Here is a 21,253-nt window from a genome sequence, read left to right on the forward strand (position 1 = left end):
ACCATACAATCTGAAAGTTAAATATAGGTTGGCAGATTGCCAACTCTGTTAAGCACCCTTGAGGGGGATTTCTGTTATAATCTTATATAATTGATATGCACCCTATTAGCTCAATCTAATATTAAAAAAAAGGAACAAAAATACTTTATCCTATATAAAGCATAGGGATATATTCACTTAAAAAAGGGGTAGGAAGCTAGAGCATTGCTGCAAAGAAATTCTTCATTTTTAAAAGATTCTGATCATATTAATTTTATGTCAAAAACAAAGCAAGAAATGCCAGAGTTTCCCCCCATTCTTATCAAAATTATCCCCATCTTACCACTTATTCTGAATTTTTCCTATTGCTTTTCTCCATCAGTTCCTGTTTTTCCCCCTAATTTTTCAATCCATTGAAGCAGTTCTTGGCAATTACAACACAGCCCCATATGCCAGTATTGGCAGAGAGGATACATCCAACAGCTGCTACAACCTTGCACCTCACAAAGACTTCACCTGCAAGGGCTCTGCGGCTTTCATCCTGGCTCCCACTCTTCTTACTCTTTCTCCGACTAGCACAGCACTTCTTCTCCGACCGGGAAGGCCAGTAAGCACTTCCTTTACAGACCTAGTGCAGCTGCCACTGTGCTCTCTGGACCAGCCAGAAGAGGCTGCCCTGACAGCAGAGTGGAAAGAATGCTTCAGCATAGTGAAAACAAACCTCTTCAGTTCGACATCCTGGGACCACTCAAGCAGGGACTAGTGGCAGATGATCAAAACGGGGCTAGTCACAATGAAAGGGCTTCCACGCTGTTTGTTTACATGTCACTCAAGGGCACAATGATTATATATTGCACTTCCACAAAAATACTAGTCACTTAGATTATTATCAGAACAAAACTATTCATTTCTACACTACCCTAATGACAGGAGAACCACTGTCCCCAAAATGCAGAAGAGTGAGATTTTTATATATATATACACTCACATATATATATGTATACTTGCATGCACGCATATATATAGCATGTATAAACTTTATGTTAGAAATGACAAGACAAATGCAATTACTGCATATCTCCAAAAGGCAAGAACTACAAGAGAAGCAAGAAAGAGACACAAAGTTTTGGCTGCTTCTAATTAAAACTAGAAACATGAGGTTGCCCAATTATGCTTCCATCAGCATTCTCCTTTTCCGTCAACACACAATATTATATTCATGAGCTCGCTGATTACGCACACTCTATTCCACATTATATAAGACTAGAAGAATGTGAAAAACCCATTACCAACAATCAATTCATTGTATGAGTTCATACACAGATTCCCCAGAATTTCCTACCGTTCTAATTGCTGTAGGGATTCCAGATTCATCTACCGGGCCAATCCCTGCATAATGTGGAGCTTTAATGACTGTAATTTTTTTTTCTTCTTCTGAGGATCTACAGATTGGTATTGTACTGGTGGTGGTGGTGCTGCCAACAGTCTGAACATGCTGTGAGTATGTCTCTGTGGACTCTGTAAAGATAACATGACAGAATATTGTATAACGATACAATAATCATACTTGGCATTTATAACACGTTTCCCCATTTCAGTATTCTGTACAAAGACTGACAATGATCTTAACCACATACATACACAACACTTAAAAAAAATCCTCTTAGCTGGGGCTTTGCCCTACCTACTGTTACGTTAACAGAATTATAAACTTATTTAAGGACTAGACAGGCTATTCAACTCAGATCTTCTTAGATTAGAGGTACTTTTTCTCAGCATCTTGCTCACAAAAAAAAAAAAAAAAAAAAAGAGAACACCTCACAAACCCAGCAAAATCTATTGAGAAACAGCAGCAGCAGCCTTTTTCCTATAAATCACACTCTTGCACCTTTCTATCCATTCTTTGAAATTAGTGATATAATTTCAAAACTTCCCCTCTGCTCCCAAATCTAGCAAAATATAGAAAATTGCTGTTCTGTAAGCACAGCAACAGATTCCAAACAGCCCTCCACAAAGACTTATGTGATATGTGTTTAGAAACATTAAGTTTTGATGCATGAATATGTTTAAAAAACAAATTCTGATGTGCAATTTTTGCCCCTTAAAGTTACGTTGGTATATTTAAGTGCCTCCACATATAATCCATAAAAACAGACCTCAGTAACTTGGCATCTGTAGAGCAATCTGATGATCCCCCTACAATACTTTAGGTGAACTGTGCAGGCTGTTACTGGTTTGTGGTGAGTTGCAGTATTTCTACCCCTTTCCCTCGAATCTTCCTTTATAATTAATGAAATTAACGTGTCCCTATTACCGTTTCCCTCTAAAATTCAGAGTCATTTATTTAACAAAAACCACCTCACTGCTGGGCTATGTCATACAAAAATTAGTACTGCTGCAGATGATGTACTTCTCTCTTGCATGCAGGAAAAAGAGCCCTGCTCCTTCAGGCAGCACGTTTCAGTAAATTAGTGGGCTGCTATGACAAAGCATCTTTTCTTTGCAAGAACAGGTACAATGCTTGTGAGACATTTCTACAGCAGCATAAATTAAACGTAGGGAGTAAAAATAAATATTCTAACACTACTGGTGAAGATTACAATTGCCTTTTGTGTGACATTAACATCCGTTGATTCTTCTGAAGGAAAATATTTGAATTGTAATATAAATCAGCAAAAGGAGCTCTGGTGACTGAAAGCTCTAATTTTAATTTGAATATTTCTGCTCTCTCCTACTGCAGAGAGCTGGATTTGGCATGGCTGTTTCAGCTATTTACTCAAGTTTGAAATCCTGTAAATAATCCAGTGCTACACATATATGGCGAGGGGCAACTCTGCATGGCAAACGTCTGAATATTTGGGCCTTTTTCCCAAAATGCATGACGTTAAATTTAGAAAACATTTTGGATTTGATCCTTCATTCTTCATAAGCCTCAAACTGAGGCCATCAGTGGGGTTTTTACATGAGCAAGGAGAATTAAATCAGGCTGTTATTGTGGAACACAGAACTTCAGCATCTTACAAGAGTAAAAGTCATGGGAAAACACTTTACTTATTTCAGGTATATCCAAAACAGAATTGATAGGCCTTTAGATCGACAAACTAGAAACAATCAAAGAATTTAGAATTCTGGGATGTGGAGAAACCCATGTATATGGTTTTTGTACTTATCACTATGATAGGGTTAGCAGCATTTACCTAAGCTGTAAGTCTCAGTGTGAAAACTGTCACCTAATTTCCCTGCATGCACAACAAAAATAGTAAACTCCAGGATCACATTCAAATTATTTTGCATGTATAATCTTATCTGAATATGCAAAACACTGGTAGAAAAAGCAGCAAGCAAATGATTGTTCTGGCAAAACTGGATTATACTGGCAAAGCTCCTTTCTAAGGCTGATTGTGTATTTTTAAAATAAAAATTAACAATGCCCTACAAAAAATACATATACAAATCATAGATTGACATGGCCTTAGGTATTTAAAAGCCCAGAGCTCCACCCTTTGCTGGCAGTATTTCTACTTAAGATTACAAAAGTTGTGGGGAGAACCAATGTACAAAGTTGGCCCTTGGTTTCTTAAAGAAGGCAAAACCTGAAGGGGCTGCACACACTGAGTTATTGTGATATATGCTCTGTCCTCGGTAAAGCTAGTAGAAAGGTGGCAAGAGGTTGCTCTCACACACCTAAGTAATAAAACTTAATAGTAACTCCAGTTCAGGATCACTACTGTATCTAACAATGCATGTTATTTCTTTTTGCATTTACTTCCCAAGTTAGATGAATAGACAATACCTTCATTATGGATGTGAAGCACTCTGCAATTGTTTGCAATCTTTGCCACCTGAATTGGAACATGTTGCGTAATGTATAAAGCAGATACTCTGTGTGACGCTTACCCATCATCCTGCCATGCTGCATGATAACAATGTTGGAATTGAGTGAAGCTGGTGGAGGGTAAGCTGAAGAAGGGGAAAAAGGCCTTTGAAAGTGACTCACTGGGCTGGCAGCAGTGCCAGAGTTCCCATTCACTGTGATCTGAGCCTGAGAGAAACAAAACAATATCCCATTAAGCTACACACAAAGCCCTCCGACTGCCATCCCAAACAAAGAGCGATGCAAGACTGTCAGCCACACAACAATTACCAGTTGTCAGGTACCTAGCCATAATGGCATCTGCATTCACTGAAATACAAAACTCATCACAAGGGGAGCAGAACATGTTCCTTATATACCTTGTACCTCCCCCCTTCTCTCCTTGTACGTGCTGCCTGTGAAGCATGCTGAAGTCATGGGAAGGTGACAGAAAGACCACGGTCAAGGCAACAAAGATGGCACAAACAAGGTCTGCAGAGGTCTGACAGCACTATAAAACGAAGATGGCAGTAAAAGTTCCTCTCATTGTGTGACAAAGGCTGCCTGCCACAGATCACTCACTCCAAAAGACATATTCCCTTAATGCACATGCTCAAGCCCTATTGATATTAATGGAAACTTCTGTGCAGACGGAAGGGAAAAGTCTCATTAAGAGTAGCTAGAGAGTGAGCCAAAGCTTCTTTAAAAAATAGAAGGCAGCTGGAGTGACTATGGGATGCTGATATGTAACCTATCACAAAAAAAATAAATAGCACCAATAAAGAAAACACAGCCACAAAACGAGAGAACAAAATCAAATAAATAAAATGGGAAAGCTAAGTAAACTGGCAGCATAGCAGCATCACAAGCCATTTAGGCTTTAGTCAGAAGAGGTACTTCTGCAACAATCTGCCTCCCTGCTCCCAGGTTTAAAATCCCCACATCTGGGCTGTAGCACTTTTATGGGGAGCATTGCAAGGATCAAAACAGAGGTACCAAGAAAGCATCGAATGAAACAAGAGGACAGTGAATACTTCAGCGGAAAAGGGATGGAAGCTCTCTTTAACATTTCTTTTAATGCAGAACTCTTTAAATCCGAACAAAATCAGAAGTGCTACAAGCTTTGCTCCATTTTATATAACAAAAGAGAACAACTAAAACATGCTTTAAATGTAAAACATGAGACTACCTGAAGCAGCAAAGCATAAGTAAAAACATATTAAAAGGCATATGATTTTTACATTTAAAAATGAAATGATTCATGACCTCTTGCATATGTTTGTATTTTGGAGATTACTGATTTGATTTAAAATTTTTAACGTCTCGGCCTCCAATAGCTAAGACAGCAAAACAAATTCTGGTTCCTATGCAGACATCATGTGAACTCCTAGATGCATTCAGGGGTTTCTCATTTTACGGATGCCTGTTTTCAGAACTGAGCTGAAAAGTTTGTGTTGTGGTGATGTCTCCATTAAAACTTTTGTGTTTAAATGTTCCCTCTCTCAATAAAGTCAAGAACCAAAATGTAAACTAAGTTGGCTTTTCTGACACCATCCTTCCCTCCAAAAGAACTTGGAGCTGTAAGAATACAAAAGCTACATGAGCTCAAAGATAGCATTTCAAGAGGTATGAAGCCATGTTTTCAGATGAGGTTCCTAGATGAGGCCGGCCATCCCTACCCTGCTTCAGGGGTTCACCCATTCTCTTTGCCTGTGTATTGTCTTTTTGGCAAAGCTTTTATCTAGGGAAGGCAGGATGCAACTATGTCCAGAACCTTATACCTTCTTACTCATTTACTATGGCTTTTGTTTCTCTGAAGAGAGAAGCAGAACTAGTTAAGTTCTTTGTAGACTGGAAAACTACTCCTATGAATTTCTGTAATAAGAAATTAAGATATTCCTGTGACAGGCTTTACCAAATCGCTGGGTTAGTCAGTAAGGCTCTTACACTAAGTAGTACACAGTATTATGAACACAGGATGCACAGAAGTAGCTGATGGACATCAGTCATAAATGTATATGTGGCATGCCCATATATGACATTTTCGGATTTGCTTCTGAAGGTTTTTGAGAGGATATCAGCTCAGCTATAATTTCTTAGTTCCTAATGACTTTCTCTTTGAGGAAAGTTTCCATGAAGGTGGCTATTGCGTTTATCTGATGCATCTTCCACTGATGAGAGGGCCAGCTATAAAAGATAGTTTGGGGAAGTTTCAAGTTCCAAGAGCCTTTTCCTGCCCTTGGAGTCATTTGGGAGCTATTGACATTTCAATCTCAGCATGTGATGCTTTAGTTCCAGGTGACAGAGTTTGTTCCCAGATTTTACAAGGAAGTGAAATCTTTAAGATGCCTATTTGTGAATTAGACCTTTTACTTTCCTAGACAATCTTCTTTGCTGGAAAATAAGATGATACAGAAAATAACTATTTCACCAAAATGCACATATTTCCCATGTTATTGGGAAGATAATCCTCATCTCTTTCATGCTGTTCATTTCCCTCGGCTCCTCCATTTATTTTTTTCTCCAGTATAATTTACCTGTGCTCCACTACTAGCAGAGCCACCTATTTCTGCTGCTAGGTAATTAAACTCTTGTAAAGATTTCTTCTAGGTACCAGGTTTAAACTTCCTTTAATTTGCCTGAGCATCAGAAAGAGCAGCTGAATCAGAGCAGAGAAAAGCATCTATTTAGGATTGGAGCTGCTTTCTAACTTTCGCTCTGCTGAGGTAGGCAGCAAAGGGAAAGAGGTCCCATTACAGATGTCTGAGCAGTTTTGTGCAACAACGCTGCACGGCATGCCCCTGGCCTCAAGACACTGAATTAGGGTGAAATAGTCTGGATCAATTCTCGAAACTCGAGACAGTCCCAGAACTTGGGAAAAGGCAACATCTAATGTGCACTTCCATTTCCAAGTTTCCATTAGATTCCACAATTTTAAACTACAAAACCAAAAAGAACCCATGAAAATTACTTTATAAGGGAAATGTTCATAATTGGAATAGAATCAGAAAAAAAAACGTTTCTAAAACCAGTTGTTCTCCGATTTTAACTCCAATTCTAAGCATAAGTCCAAATAAGAATTACAATTCTCATACTTCAGGTTTTCAGAGAAGCTGTAATCTGTAACTAAAAGTATGGCCAATTAACCACAGTTTTATGTTTAGCTCTGCCTTTTGCCTGGAATATTTTACAATTTTGTTGATTCAGCTCTTCCTGATGCTGTTTCTTCTTCTCAGAAGATCCGCTGTAAAACCTTTTTGCCTAAGCTCTCATTAAGGACCTCAAGATTAAACAAACATCCCGAATGTGGACATAATGTCTTTGAAAGCGTGGTTCCATCTTATGTGGGCACAGTGCCGGATAGCACAATCCTTTATTGCTTTTATTGTTCTCTCAGCAGTTTTCATCTACAAAACCAACAGGAGTCTCCTTTGAGAATGAAGATTGTTACAGGAGTAGAGCCACTAGCAGCACACGTGTGTGTGCCACCAGCTTTCCCACCATCTTCTCATTTCACGGATACATTTATAGTCATCTGGCCCTCCTCTACAGAGGATGGGAGACGAAGACTTTTCTACACTGCAGACGTGGGTCTTGCCAGCAGTTTAACGTCTGTGGAGCTCTTAGGACTGTTTGGGGATATTTGTCCTTTGGTGGGAGACTCATCCTTTCTCTTTGTCCATTAATGGTGAACAACTGTTATACTCATTCCTGCCTTATCTAAGAGAGAAAGTGGTGGTCAGACCTGAACATGACATATTCCTCTACAGGGAGACTATCCAAAAAAGGAAAGAAGGAAGGACTGTTCACTTTAGCTTACAAAAATTGTACTCAAAGAAAACAAAATACAGTTAGCTGACTATTTTAGAAGTAGGTTAGAAGAAAATATAAATGTTCCATACTTCCCATAGCTAGCAAATGGTCATGTAGTGATTGTGCCTTATTTACATGTACCAGATTATGGTATCTTTGGTTACAACTGCCAGGCTGTATGCAGATTCACAGTATTGATTATTTAAAACAAAACAACACAACAACAACAACAAAAGGTTTCAGAGCTGTGTTATAAGAGTTAGGAATGACAGCTTTTACATGCCTGTTATTAATATTATTTTTTTTAATAGCATCCAGAGCACTGACAACAGATCGTTGACTTTCCAGGTGACTACGTGCAAGTTTGGGCTCAAAATACCTTTTATAAAATATACATGAAACTTTAAAAATATATACGCTGTTTGTTCTTTTCAGACTTGAAAATGATAGCATGCTGAAGTATTTGTACAAAGTTGGAACTGTTGTGACGCAGTAAAACGCTGGTCTCAGTACATCTCTCTGTTCTGTAACTTAGCAATGAATTGCTCAATCTAAATGAAGGCTTTGTTCTGACTCATTTTAATCATGCAGATAATCTCAAAAGAAATAAGAAGTGTTGTGGATTTGACCCAAATTCCATACCTTCTTTCCACCCATATATGAGTGTACTAAGGTACAGAAAAGTGAATGTACATATAAAATGTTTAATTGCATGCTGTTTTTTCCTCGACTTAACCAAGAGAAAAGTAACAGGACACTTGGGTACTACAAGATTATTTTTGAAGTCCACTCCTATAAGAAACTGTGCTTAGGAGAGCAAAAGGTTAGTTAGAGGAGAGAAAAACAAGTTTCGTGCAGTCAGTGGTCACGGCTGGGGAAAAAACTGTGTTAAATATTGTCAACATTTACTATGAATTTACAAGTTATATTATTGAAATCTGTACCTCAGTATAAAACAAAACTGGTGGTAGCCCAGAGGCTACAAACTCCACAAACCTGTATGTTGCTAACGGTATTTTAAACAAATGTCTTCAAACTCTACAGACGGCTTGCTTTTAATGCATTTGGAACAGATATTTATTGAATTTATTTTCATTTATTTTAAGCAAAGTGTTTGATACACCTTAGCTGACCCTACAACTGTACAACAACTTAGTATCGTTTTCCTATTACCAAATCTGCTATATCAATGATTTTTTTTAAACAACTGTTGCAAAACATGCTGTCAGACTATGAACACAGAAAACTACTAACGGAATACTTGTCTGTGAAATGGGATAACAGACAAGTTTGAATTCTTTTCCCCTTTGACAACCTGTTTGAACAAAATGGAGGAGGAAAAAAGGAAGCATAATTACATGAGAAGTGGCAGCAGTGTTGGTTAAGGTGGTGCCATCTGACACAGCAGACATCTGGCTCAAGGTTGGGGAAGGTGTTTCAGAGCAGTCAGTAGTATCATAGCTACAAGTCTGCAGCTCATCTAGAATGGCTGTGGAGGACTCACTCACTGTGCAGGAGGAGCACTCACTCATGGCAGAATCTGTGCTTACAGAGGCTGTTTCATTCCTGTGGATAATACTTTCAGAAGCTAGGTATGGGCATTTATATGAAAATTGTGAAAGGGCTGGGGTTTTATAAAAGCGTGAAGGCAAAAAATCATCAAGCGTTGGCAAAGAATATGGTACTAGATGGGTGCCACTGTCTGGTGAGAAAGAGGCTCTGTTAACTGGTACCACAGGAGGAGGAAGAGGCAGTGGAGAAGCTTCTGTTGCTGTTTGTCTGTGTGTCTGTGAAGCATTTACCTCCATCACAGGGGCAGTTACTTTCTGGTTTCCAAGCTGAGATTTGAGGGAAAAAAAATAAGAAAAGAAACAGATTACCAAATGAATAAAAACCTTTTTCCTTTGCCTCTTGCTGTGTGTAGAAGAATTACAAAAGTGTAAGTTTTTCAGCAGCCTGAGGAAGTTCACATTCACATGGATTAGGAAATAAATCAACCACACTCTATATTAAAGTAGGAAAACATAAAAGAAATGAATGCATCAAATACTAGTGGAAGCAAAGCCAGAAACCATAGTGTGCAGGGGATGAATATTCATAATGTACTGCATATATTAATGACCTCAGTTGTGCATTGAGAAGATTCACACTATTTTATGCTTTACATAAATACGAGGATAGAGAACATCACATTCATTTTGTTTGTAAAAGGAAAAAAGGACCTGCAAGTCTGATCTATGTAAATGTTGCTCTCTTTTTTGTCAAATGACAGGTATAATTTTGAAATTTACTGTAATATACAGATGGGCAAGACTGCAAGCTAAATGGCAACACTAATATTGAATGTTCATGTGATCCTCAAGCAATAGGTTGTGGACTTTTTTGCCTTTTGTGACGGAATACATCTTCTCCACTGCCTCTCTAATAAAAATGTTTGAATGATCTTAGAATTTCCAAGCACCCTGGAAGCACCCTGTCAGCCTATTGGATAAGGTGTACGCATAGGAGCCTTTTCAACATTAGAGGACACAAGGATTGTTAGGGTAACTGGTATAAATCTGAGGAACAACAAAGACTGGGAGCACAAGAACTGGACAGGGATGACTTCATACTGAAACAAAACATGCTAGTTGTTTGGCTTCAGCATAATTCCTTAAAAGTATAAGGGAACGTCCTCATAAGAGTGCTTCTGAAAACTGCCACACAATGTATGAGCTTTATGTTCTGTTATTCCAAATCAGTCACAGGACACTGGGTTTAAATTAGTCCTGAAACCGGCTTTTTGCATCTGCAAATTCTTTTTGAATTAAAGATACATGGAAAACATGTTGGCATCCAATCTATGTTAAACAGCTGCACAAATCTTCTATGCTGCTTATTAGCCGCAAGCTTTCAATCAATTCCCGAAATACGTTAAAATACTGCCTACTTCAGCCAGCACTAATGGTTTCACTTTTGATAGGCCTAAGGAACTCTGGGATAGCTGCAGGGAAAGGGCATTTGGGATTTTAAATTTATGTAAAATAGAGGACAGTAAGATACGATATGCAGTAATTACTACTTTAAAAAGTAACATTTACTCACAGATACCACATTGTTACCAATAATATGGTTATTTCCTATGCTCAGAATAGGTAGATGTCTTTAATCATTCAAAAAATCTTTCAAGCCATCAGATTAAAATGCCATTTTGGCATTTTAATCCAAAATCTGAAAATATCTTCTAAAGCCCTTGTGGAAGACTTGGAACACAACTCAGATTGTGCTACTTATGAGAGGTCACTGAGGGTCCAGTTCCATAATTCTTGCTGAGATCAACTAGAATTTACACAAATAACCTTACTGAAGTCAATGGGACCATCCCTATGAATAAGCATTTCAGAAAAGAAAGAATCTTAAGCATGTGAACAGATATCCATCACTTGTTCCAAATGGTTCAAAAGGAGTCTTTGGCATTACTGGACCTCTGGGGTACATAAAAATAGCCAGAAGCTGCTGTTAAAATCTGCAGTTAAAACAGTGAAAAAACTTAGTCAAACAGCTTCAAATCTAAACCTTATTCACAGCAATGTTTAAAATCTACATCTGGGGGAAAAAAATAATCTTTCCATAGAGTAAATCTGAACAGACTACTTCTTAATCAGAAAATCAATAATTGAGTGTATGACTGTAAAAGGAGATATGAGTTTTAGAGAGAACTAATTTGCCAATGGAAACTTCAAAAGAACAATGGAATACCATTTAAAATATGCTAATGAAAAGCAATCATATGAAGATGTGAAACAGCCTATTATACAGCATAGTGTATCAGGGGTTTAAGATGTGTGCAGTTACGTACAGTAAGATATAAGAAACAGTAATTTCACCTTACAGATACATAAAGGGAAGACAGGACTGTTATTCACGACAAATATCATCATCTATGTCATAATTCAAGATCTCCAGCAAAAGACATGAACCAGGAGATCATAATGCAATTATGAGGCAGAGCCAATATGAAGCTCTGAAGTTCTTGAGACCAGATATCCTCTCAGCATCCCCAGAGGAAAAGTTACATATGACTGAGCCAACATATGTAAATTGATCTCTAAATTGTTAAAATAACAGGAAATTTTGGAGACTTGAGAAACCTAGGAAGCCTCCTGGCTTTGAACTGACAAAATTGCCTGCATGTTTGAGGAAACAAGGGATGGACAACACAAGAACAGATATTCAGGGTGCATCCAGAGAGCTAGTGAAACTGAGTTCTCAAAGAATTAAATTCATTGTGTTTGGCAAATAATAGCTGATTGCATCACATTCTTAAGAATATAAAGTTCTTATTCTTACAACATGGGTAGAAGGAATGCAGCAATTCTAGGTACTGATTCCCAACATGAAATTTCTCAGCTTTGTAGAGTAAAACTTGAATATTCTGCCTGGTTCTAGAACTCTGTCATAGGTACAACCATCACTCTGCGAAAAGGGTGGCTGAAATGGCGATTTAAAACAGCATTATTTTCGAAAACTGGTCACACCATTTAAAAAACATGGAGTGTTGGTAAACTAAACAGATACGTTTGTCTACTACTAATCCATATTTTCATCACTGTGAAAAATATGAGAAGGACAAGGCTGAATGCATTCCAGAAAACTTTTAATACCAGTTTCATTCAGTGTGCTTCAGATTAGGTTTGTAATTGTTACAGCGCAAGAAACGCTAGGAGAAGTCAGGCGGATTAAATGCCAAACAAGTATTTAATCAATTAGAATGATGAAAAACTAGTTGGACTACATAATTCTCTTGGATGTGGAGCAACGCTTGAGAGAGAGAGATAAATGTCATCACAGTCTTGAAGTGAACTGAAGGTCTCAAGCGCAGCTTCTGCTGGTCCTTAGAAATGTTTACCTTCCATCAAAAAGTAAAATGTCAGGCCTGAAGAACACAGTTACTACCCAACTCACATGAAGTAGACATGTGACCCTAGTATGGGTTTCAAAACCAGCCATTTTCAAAATCTATCATTTTAATGCAAGATCTGCGGGGAGTGATGTGAGATCACTAATGACACCAAAGTGCTGGCCTTGCTTCAACAGTCAAGACACAGATAAGGAGATTCAGGATAAGTGAATAAACTCATTTTGTTAATACATAGCAGAGTTTAGTAGTCAACAATCAAATTACACCCATACACTTACAAAAATGGGTAAAAATACCTCTATTTTTAATTGTTAAAAGCTGATGTCAAAATCTCCAAACTGATGCTGCAAGTTATATTCCTATGCCCATTTTTACTACCTAGCCCTCTTATTCTAAACTCAGTATAAGGAGGTGGAGTTCAGCCCTTGTGCAAAACCACACTAGTGATACAGAACTTAAAAGGAAAATTATGTGCTTTATTTTCTTTGCTTGCCATCTGTCCCCAAACATTGAAACCTGTCTTCTCTCCCTCCTACATCACTCAATGTGTTGTCAATACGTAACAAACAGTAATGTATTAGATAAACCGACTCAGAAACAAGGACTAAACCAAGTGTTCCCTCATCCATGGAATTCAAACAAGGCAAATGTTTTGCATCCTCAGTTTTAGAGAGCAGTATCTAGAACAAGAGGACACTTACGAACCCAGGAACAAAATGAACATAAAACCACTACGTGTTTATTTCAGAAGATGCAGCTCAGAATTCTTCATCAGTTTAGAACTTTTTCTTATAAGAAAGTTGGACATCAGGATTTACCTCCATCGGTCTCATACTAACAAATACTAATTTCTCTGTTGAAATAGATTAGGTTATTTCTCCCTTATCTGCAGTATGGTACAGAGCAGCAGCATCTCTCAAGACTGTAATAATGTAAAAAACCTAATATTGAGTAACTTGAATGCTTCTCTTTTCATATATATTTTTAAGGAGTTTAACCTTTCTCTGAGTAGGAACGTTTATAAAATGTCACTTGGTGAGTCATACCACACTTTTGCTTGCTCCTAAAGTTTCAGCAGATAAGCTCTGAAGTGCAATAGGAGCACAAATATAACATGATACATTAAAAAATACTGCAAAACTGCTGTGCATGAACTTGGACCATACAAGCTCTCTCAGCTGTATTTGCCCATGCTTTGTGACATCGTATGTGTTGCCTACACACACAGATACCCACACTTGCACAGTATTTCTCATTCACCACCTCTTAAGAAGTGATGATTGGCCAATCTTACCTCATTCTCCTCCACATACATAAGCCCAGATGCTGAGGGAGAGTTGATTGTTTTTACAGTGCCTTTCTAAATGTATTTGCTTTTTGAGAGTTTCTATATATAGGATATAGCTTAATATAATGACCTATGGATATAGCTTAATATAATGGATATAGCTTAATATAATGACCTATGATCTGCATATACAAAAGTATTGCTGGTGTACAAAGTCCTGTAGAGCTTGCAAATCTAAAACAATTTTAAAAATGAAAGTACTATCATGTGTAGTATACTGAAAATTAATTTGTCTATGTGAGAGAAATTGTGAACTTTGCAAATACCATGAGATATGGTGCTGAAGGGGATCATAATTTTTGGTATTAGCTAGAACAGTTCCAAGATTTCATCCAGAGATCTGAGTCAGAAAAGAAATCTTTTTAGACATATAGCTGTAGCCTTTATTTCTAACTGTAGGCCACTGCATCTTGGCTTTGGGACCTCACCTGATGCAGAATTTTACACCACCTCACATACTGATTTGTACTCTAGTTTTAGGTATGTATTTTAACACAGATGTAGCAAAACCCACTGGCTCCATGACTTGATTGTGATGCCAGATACACCTCTTCATACTAATGTTTAGAATTTATTTCAAAGTTGAACATCAGGGAGGATGTCAGCTGAATTTTGCAGGCAAAAGATCAATAAATGGATGCAGTTTGAAAAGCTGGCTACATTCCTTAATGATCCCTGTGATCAACTGAAATTTTTATCTTTTTATTCAAAGAAACCCAGTTGCCAAATTTCTGATCATTCTTCCCACATGCTGAAACCAAGGAGACGGCAGAAAAATAAGTGTAGAATTGCCAAACAAGTCACAGCCACTTTTCTTTTGTCAGCTCATAGTAAAACTAAAACAGATTCTAAAATAAAAAGAAGTTGCAAAATGTGTTTTGACTTTCAAAATTCTAAAATAAAAGTAGCTAGAAGATAAATCATTTTTAGTCATTCTGATTAGAGTTTGAGTATTATTCTGGATCATGAAAAAGGTATTTCCTCTAATTCTTATTAGCTGTCATAAAACTACTTTCTGTTTGAGGGAAATTTTGATTTATCTGACCATATATAATGCGTTATATTGCCAACAGGCTGAACAACTATTGTTAAGTGAAAAGAAAACAGAGGCATAAATTGTATTGGCCACACCTACACCTGTTCTACTGTCTGACCTTCCCCCTTGATGCCCATATTTAAAAGGCTTGCAAGTCTGCTTCCTATAATCTTCGTACCTACCCTATCTACCAGAAAAAGCTCTTCCTCAGTCTTCATTACTGTTTCTGACAGGATTCTTTACCGTGGCTCTTGCTTCTTGATAAAAATCACTAAGTAGCAAACTGGTTCTTCTCAAGGATAAAGAAAATTGTTTTTCTCAAAACATTCTAAATTTTATGTAGCCTAATAGAAGGGTTTAAGATGATAGTTTTGTCTCTAATCTTGAGAAGGACAAATGTGATTAATTCTGTGCTCCCATTTGTTAATAGAGTGAATTCAAAAGGAGCATTGCAAATTGTTGCCATACAATTTCACAGAGCTTTGTTCTGATCAGAATTTTTACCTGGGAGTTGAAGGGGGGAACTGACATATTACAACTTGTAAAACAATCCTGTAGCTAATTCAGATACTTGCAGCTTCCAGAGTAATGACCTGGTTGAATGTGATGCTCTTGACAGAACAACAGTCTGAGAGCAGATGTGTTACTACTATTGACAACAGGGCTGTCAACGGACTTTAAGTTTGCAAGATTGTGCTGTATTTACTTCAGAGTAGCCTCACTGATTTCAACAGAACTAGATGAACACAGATACACCATGATGGGATCCTTGCTCAGACAAAGCTCTGAGGCAGATATGCCTAGACCTATAGCAATCCCTACCTCCAACTGAAGGGCTTTCAAACTCAGATAAGCTGGTATATTGGTAGATGTACTAGAATAATTAACTTTTTAAATAGACAAATCTTAACGTGACTAGGTAAAGCAGAGTAGAAATGACAAAGTTTATTCAGAGCTCTTCTTTTGCCTAGTATGTATTTGCTGCTGCTTTATTGCTCCTAGGCTTATTTTATTTGACTCAGTAGCCTTCTGAATGGCGATAAACCCTGCTCAGATGCCTCTGGTCCTATACTTTCTCCTAGATGAGATCAGTATAGTTAACAAAGAATTTTCATCTGAGGAGGTATAGGGGAAACAGAGGGACTTAAAAATTCAGTGCCTTGTGATGCCTCATGTAGAGGTGGTTGAACAAAAGATTTTATCAACCCATTTTCTTTAAAAAGTGCTATTGCATAGGACACACAGGAGACAGCAGTGACCAGCCTTGCAGAAAGCACCGACTGAGAAAACACATTTTCTCGTGGCCCTAGCAAACTAGAAGAGCTGCATTTGTAGAAACCCCCCCAACTCAACCCTTTTCTATCCATACTTGATCCTTCCCGCACCTATGGCAGCATAACACTATAATGCAAGCCCCTCCAGGAAGAGCCACTTAAGCAGATGCATCACCTACAATTCACTAATTTCCTATTGTGCATTTGCACTCCGTAAAGTGCTCACAGAGGACCAAAGAAGTCTACCTTCCAGCTCAGCTGGGTTAAATTTTTTTTTTTTTAAATACCCTTCCAAAAACTTCAGGTTTTGTTCAGTTCTGTTTTGATCCATGTGACAGGTAGTTTTACCCAGAAAACACAAGGTCTAAGTTTGATAACGTAAGTAGAACTAAACAGAGGGTTATTAAGTGATTCATGAATGATCTAAAATAAAAGATGGAAAAATTAAATATACCACATGGCATTCTGCAGCCTGTGAAGAAGGAAGAACTGTAGACTTTTGTCCCAAATCCTTTGAAGACATCTTTGAAGTGTCTGGAGAAATACTAGGTGGATGTTCTTGGATTTCAGGCTCTGCTTTATTATCAGGGATGGGAGCTATCTGAATGGAAAGAGATGCTGTGTGTATCTCAGGCACAGGGTTACAGGCAGGTGAGACAGGCCTTTGTGGAAATACTGGCACTTCAACAGGCTTGAGCTCTTGCTGTGTATTACAATGAACACTACTCGCTGGGTCACGTGTCCGGGTTAATTTCAGGGTAGATACCCTACGTTTTTGAGACTGTTGCCTTTGGCCTTGATGGAAAGTAGTACTAACACCAGCTACTGTGCTTGTGTCTGCACTGGAGATTGAGGTCAGTGGCTTAATGATTTTTTGTGCATAGGACACACTTGTGTTAGATATTTGAGAAGACATTGTCTTCTGGACAGACTTCTCGTTAGTGTAATAGGCAGTATCTGTGGGAAGGTGTTTAGCTGGACCAGTTGTTACTGCCTGGAGATTAATTTCATTCTTGTGATTAGTTACTCTTGCTTTCCGAAAACTTTCTTTTCTAGGGGGTGGCAGAGGTGCCTTATTTGCCAAAAGCATCCACACACAGCAAAATAACATTGAAGAAGAAACAGAAAGAAAGTAAATGTTAGCAGGAGATATAACTCACTTTGACCTTTATTTTTAAATAACGGAACTACCAACTTAAGAGGCTTCATCCCAACATTGCTCAATTCATTGGGCAATTGAACTGGTCAGGTTCCCACCACCTTTTGCTGTGCAGGGCTGTACAGCTTGTGTTTAGAAACCCAGATGTTCCATTTGCTCACAGCAAACTGGGATCATTAGAGAGCCCATAATAGTCCATTTTGTTTTAAAAAAACAATTATGACACTGAATAATGTAAGTAATTGCCAAAATGTACTCCATGATCTTAGATAACAAGCTATTATTCACAGGTAACACACATACATAAAAAACACAGAGCCTCTTAAACCTGTGAATTAAAATAGTAACAGAGACAGTATTGATGCTGGTATGTTGATTTTTTTTTTGACAGATAAATATGTTTCCAAGTTAAATGGTTTTTTTTTAGTGTGCTCTAATTATATTGTTCTGCAAAACAGGCAGAAACATTGTCTACCTTATAATTAATAAACCTTTATCCTCAGATATTATTTTGATGACTGCTGCATTTTACCAAGTGTAAAATATTAATAAGTACTCTTTGAAGTCTGGGAACACCCCTAGAAAGCTTTTATTTGTGTATGACCTACTTTTATTTAGCTGGCTGTCTTGTTCATTGAAAGCAATTTCTGATAATTAACCTGGAGGCATGCATACTGTGTGGAGTATACCTTATCTATGCAGTGAAACAGTTTGTAACACCCCATATGAACAGGTGATTCGCACTATCTGGAAGACATCAAGACAATGTTCCATAGAGGTATCCCATCTATATATGCTATCACCCAGGAATAACCCACAAACAAATGCCAGAGAATGAAACTTGGTGTGTTCAGTTTTACCTGAGTTGGTGATTTTTTATCCTGTAGATTTGGCCGCACGCTCCTAAAACCTTTTGCTGTAAGAGATGAACTGCTAGCATCTCCGTTCAGTGTCTCTCTACTTCCATCGTTGTAAGATCTCCAAGCTTTTGTGAGGAAAAGAGAATCAAAGAATTTTTTTGTGATTAGTAGATCTCTAGATTGCTATCATCATAGCAACTCAGCTGTTAAACAAACTGTGGAAAAGTTTAGCTACTACACAACTGACACTGCTGCTGTTATCACCATGGGGGTTATAAGAACAGGGCTAAAGCTGCCACTTTACAAAATATTTATCTTTAAAATTTAGAAAACTCAAGCATTGACAATACTGCTGCTAGCAGTTTGATATCTCCCCACAACATCCATACAGGCTATGGATTGTAACCTTTTGAGATGTTGGTGCTTCGGCCCCTATATAAAGCAGGCTGAAGTCCCTTCACAGATTAGGTTCTTGAACTTCACAGCTGTCCTGGATTTTGAAAAACATCCCAGCTCACGTAAAGTTAGTTGGTCATGGCAGTTTCACCAAATTTCACCACAACACCCAATTCTTTGTTCCAATAATGCATTTTCAAATCTGAGTGACAGCTTGATTTTCCAACCAACCACCCATGTTTTGTCTCTATCTTCAGAGCTGAAAAGCCCTCAAGGCATTGTCCAAACATAGAGGGAGATACTATCCTGCCTCAACAAGTTACAGATTTGAAGACAAAATATTGTAAGAGGCTGGGAAAAGTAACACATTATGTGAGCAGGCTGCTGAGTGGGGTGGGCAGAACTTGCAATCCTGAGTAAGGGACTAAAAATGAAATAGCAAGTGCCACTGAAGCTAAAGGTGGCAAATTAGCAACCTGTATTCTCCCACACAATTCATTTTCTGACAACATATACCGTGTTACAGGAAATGCTGCTTTCAAATAAGACCTGAATTTGAGGTCTTAACAACTTGCAATTATTATTACAATTTCAGTGTGCTTTCCTTAAAGAATGTGGCTGTATGGAGTAATGAAATCAAATACATGTAAGATTGTTATAATTCATTCACTTACATGCTATTACTCTGATGCATAAATAACACAGTGTTTTATTTACCTGAATCTGGAGACTGAGAATCAGACCCTGAAAAAGAAACATCCAATATTAATTTCTGTTAGAAATAAAAACATGATGACAAAACTTGAAAAATATATAGGAGTCTTTTTGTTCAGTTACCTAATTCCCTCCTGTTACCTAAACACACCTTGGAATATTAGACCACAAGTAACTGCGCAATGTTTATTGCACAGGTTCTACAGAAGTTATAGTGTGCTGAGAGTTACTGTTATTTAATCACTACTATTTCAGACAGCCAATAATAAACAAACATTTGCTGTGCCTTTTTTTTTTTTTTTTTTTTCCCCAGTAATTACTGTGATATGCTACCATCTAAAATCTAGATATCAAAAGAAATAACATTCCTTTAAGATGAGCTGGAAAGGTTTAATTCAAAACCAAGAAAGATGCCTACAGATTCTGTCAGGATTTTCTCTCCCCCTTCACACCAGAATGTGTGATGCTTTCTTCATCACTTCAAAGCAAAACACAGAAACTGATACATACATACTGCCAGCACAGAACAGATTTGAAATTCTGGTGGTTTTTTTGATTACTTGTAGATATACTAGTGATTTTTCTCCTAAAGAAGCTAAAATTACAACATCTCTGGACAAATTAAAAATATTTTTAATGTACAATAATTACAGTACTAAGAGCAGTCCTTAGCACTAATTTTAAGTGCAACAAAGCAAGACATTAAAAGGCTTGTATTGCATGCTTACATGATAAAAATTTGTTAGAAGCGTTGCTAAGAAATAAGAACCCAATGTTTTCTTAGATTTCCATACACACAGTAATCGCAATAACACTTCCACTATCCTTACAAAGAATAGCAACCACATTTTTAATTTGCTTCATAAATTCTACCAGTTCTTATTCCTGGGGATTAGTCTTATATTTGAAAGGATCTACAAAACAAAGACTTTAACTTGCAATTATTTTCTGGCTCATTCTTTATTCAGCTTCCTGTATTATACTTGTTTGGTGTGAAGACTACATGTTCAGATTGGTGTAAATTAGTCTACACCACTCAAGATTCTTTACTGATTTATACCTACAACTACTTAATTCACCACTGAATCTGGGCAGCTGATACCCATTAAAATTTAATTTTGCAAAACCAGACATGAGTATTGCTAAGAAGCAGTTCTGCCTGTCTACTGAATATTCTGCATGTTTTTATTGTTTTAAACATTTTTAGGAAAACATGCTTGATAAATGATTTTTTTAAAGTTAATCTGGCTTCTGACAATCATTTTACAACAACGTTCAGATTCTTTTCCTTTGAGAAGAGTTTTTAAGGCAAGTTGTAATAAACAGTTTGTCATATGTTCATGCTATGCTATCTTGAAAAAAACCAGGGGACATGAGACCCAGAAAATGTATCAAAGGCAAAATTAATTTATAAATAACTGATTTTTCCTAAGTCCTCCTAATTATTTTCCATTAATGGCTACTAAGCATAGGCAGAGAGAAATTAAGATTACTTTTTAAAGAGCATTGTAGAAGTAACAGACCTGTCAGTGGAACAGAAAATACAGTTATCCTTCTCCTCCTTGCAGAGTAATATTGCAGGAATGCATAACACTATAGAAAAGCCATTCAGGAGCAGTATCTCACTGGTTAGTGGTTATACCTGAGGCCAATAGGTTTGGAGAACTCTGAACTCTCTTCACAGCTGTTAATGTGACAGACATTGCAGCACGTTTGCGAGCACACCCACCGCTATCTGGAAGCACAAAACAATACAGACAGCAGCCCCAGACAAAGGGAGCAAGCACATGCAACATATCACAGTGTGAGATACACCAAACATACATGAAAATCAGCGTGCAGTTAGGGAACTGCTGCAGGAACGTGTAAATTTGCAAGTTTTGCAGATTAGCAGAATACGTAAAATTTCACAAGCTTTAAA

The 21,253-nt window shown here is 37.6% G+C and overlaps 1 protein-coding gene across 1 annotated transcript in view; it reads right to left on the reverse strand.

The window, feature by feature from the left end:
* SORBS2 (sorbin and SH3 domain containing 2) overlaps window positions 1–21,035 on the reverse strand; it is a gene marked incomplete at its 5' end in the record, with an annotated part of 78,942 nt that extends 57,907 nt beyond the window's left edge. The window contains 5 exons of the mRNA XM_082316096.1: window positions 1,322–1,497; window positions 3,877–4,021; window positions 18,223–18,347; window positions 19,336–19,362; window positions 20,975–21,035. Coding sequence (XP_082172222.1) covers window positions 1,322–1,497; window positions 3,877–4,021; window positions 18,223–18,347; window positions 19,336–19,362; window positions 20,975–21,035 — 534 coding nt within the window. The remainder of the gene's footprint in view (window positions 1–1,321; window positions 1,498–3,876; window positions 4,022–18,222; window positions 18,348–19,335; window positions 19,363–20,974) is intronic.
* Between the last annotated feature and the right edge of the window lie 218 nt (window positions 21,036–21,253).

Source organism: Platalea leucorodia (genome assembly GCF_965183815.1).
Source record: "Platalea leucorodia genome assembly, chromosome: 6".
In the NCBI taxonomy this organism is placed as follows: Eukaryota; Metazoa; Chordata; class Aves; order Pelecaniformes; family Threskiornithidae; genus Platalea; species Platalea leucorodia.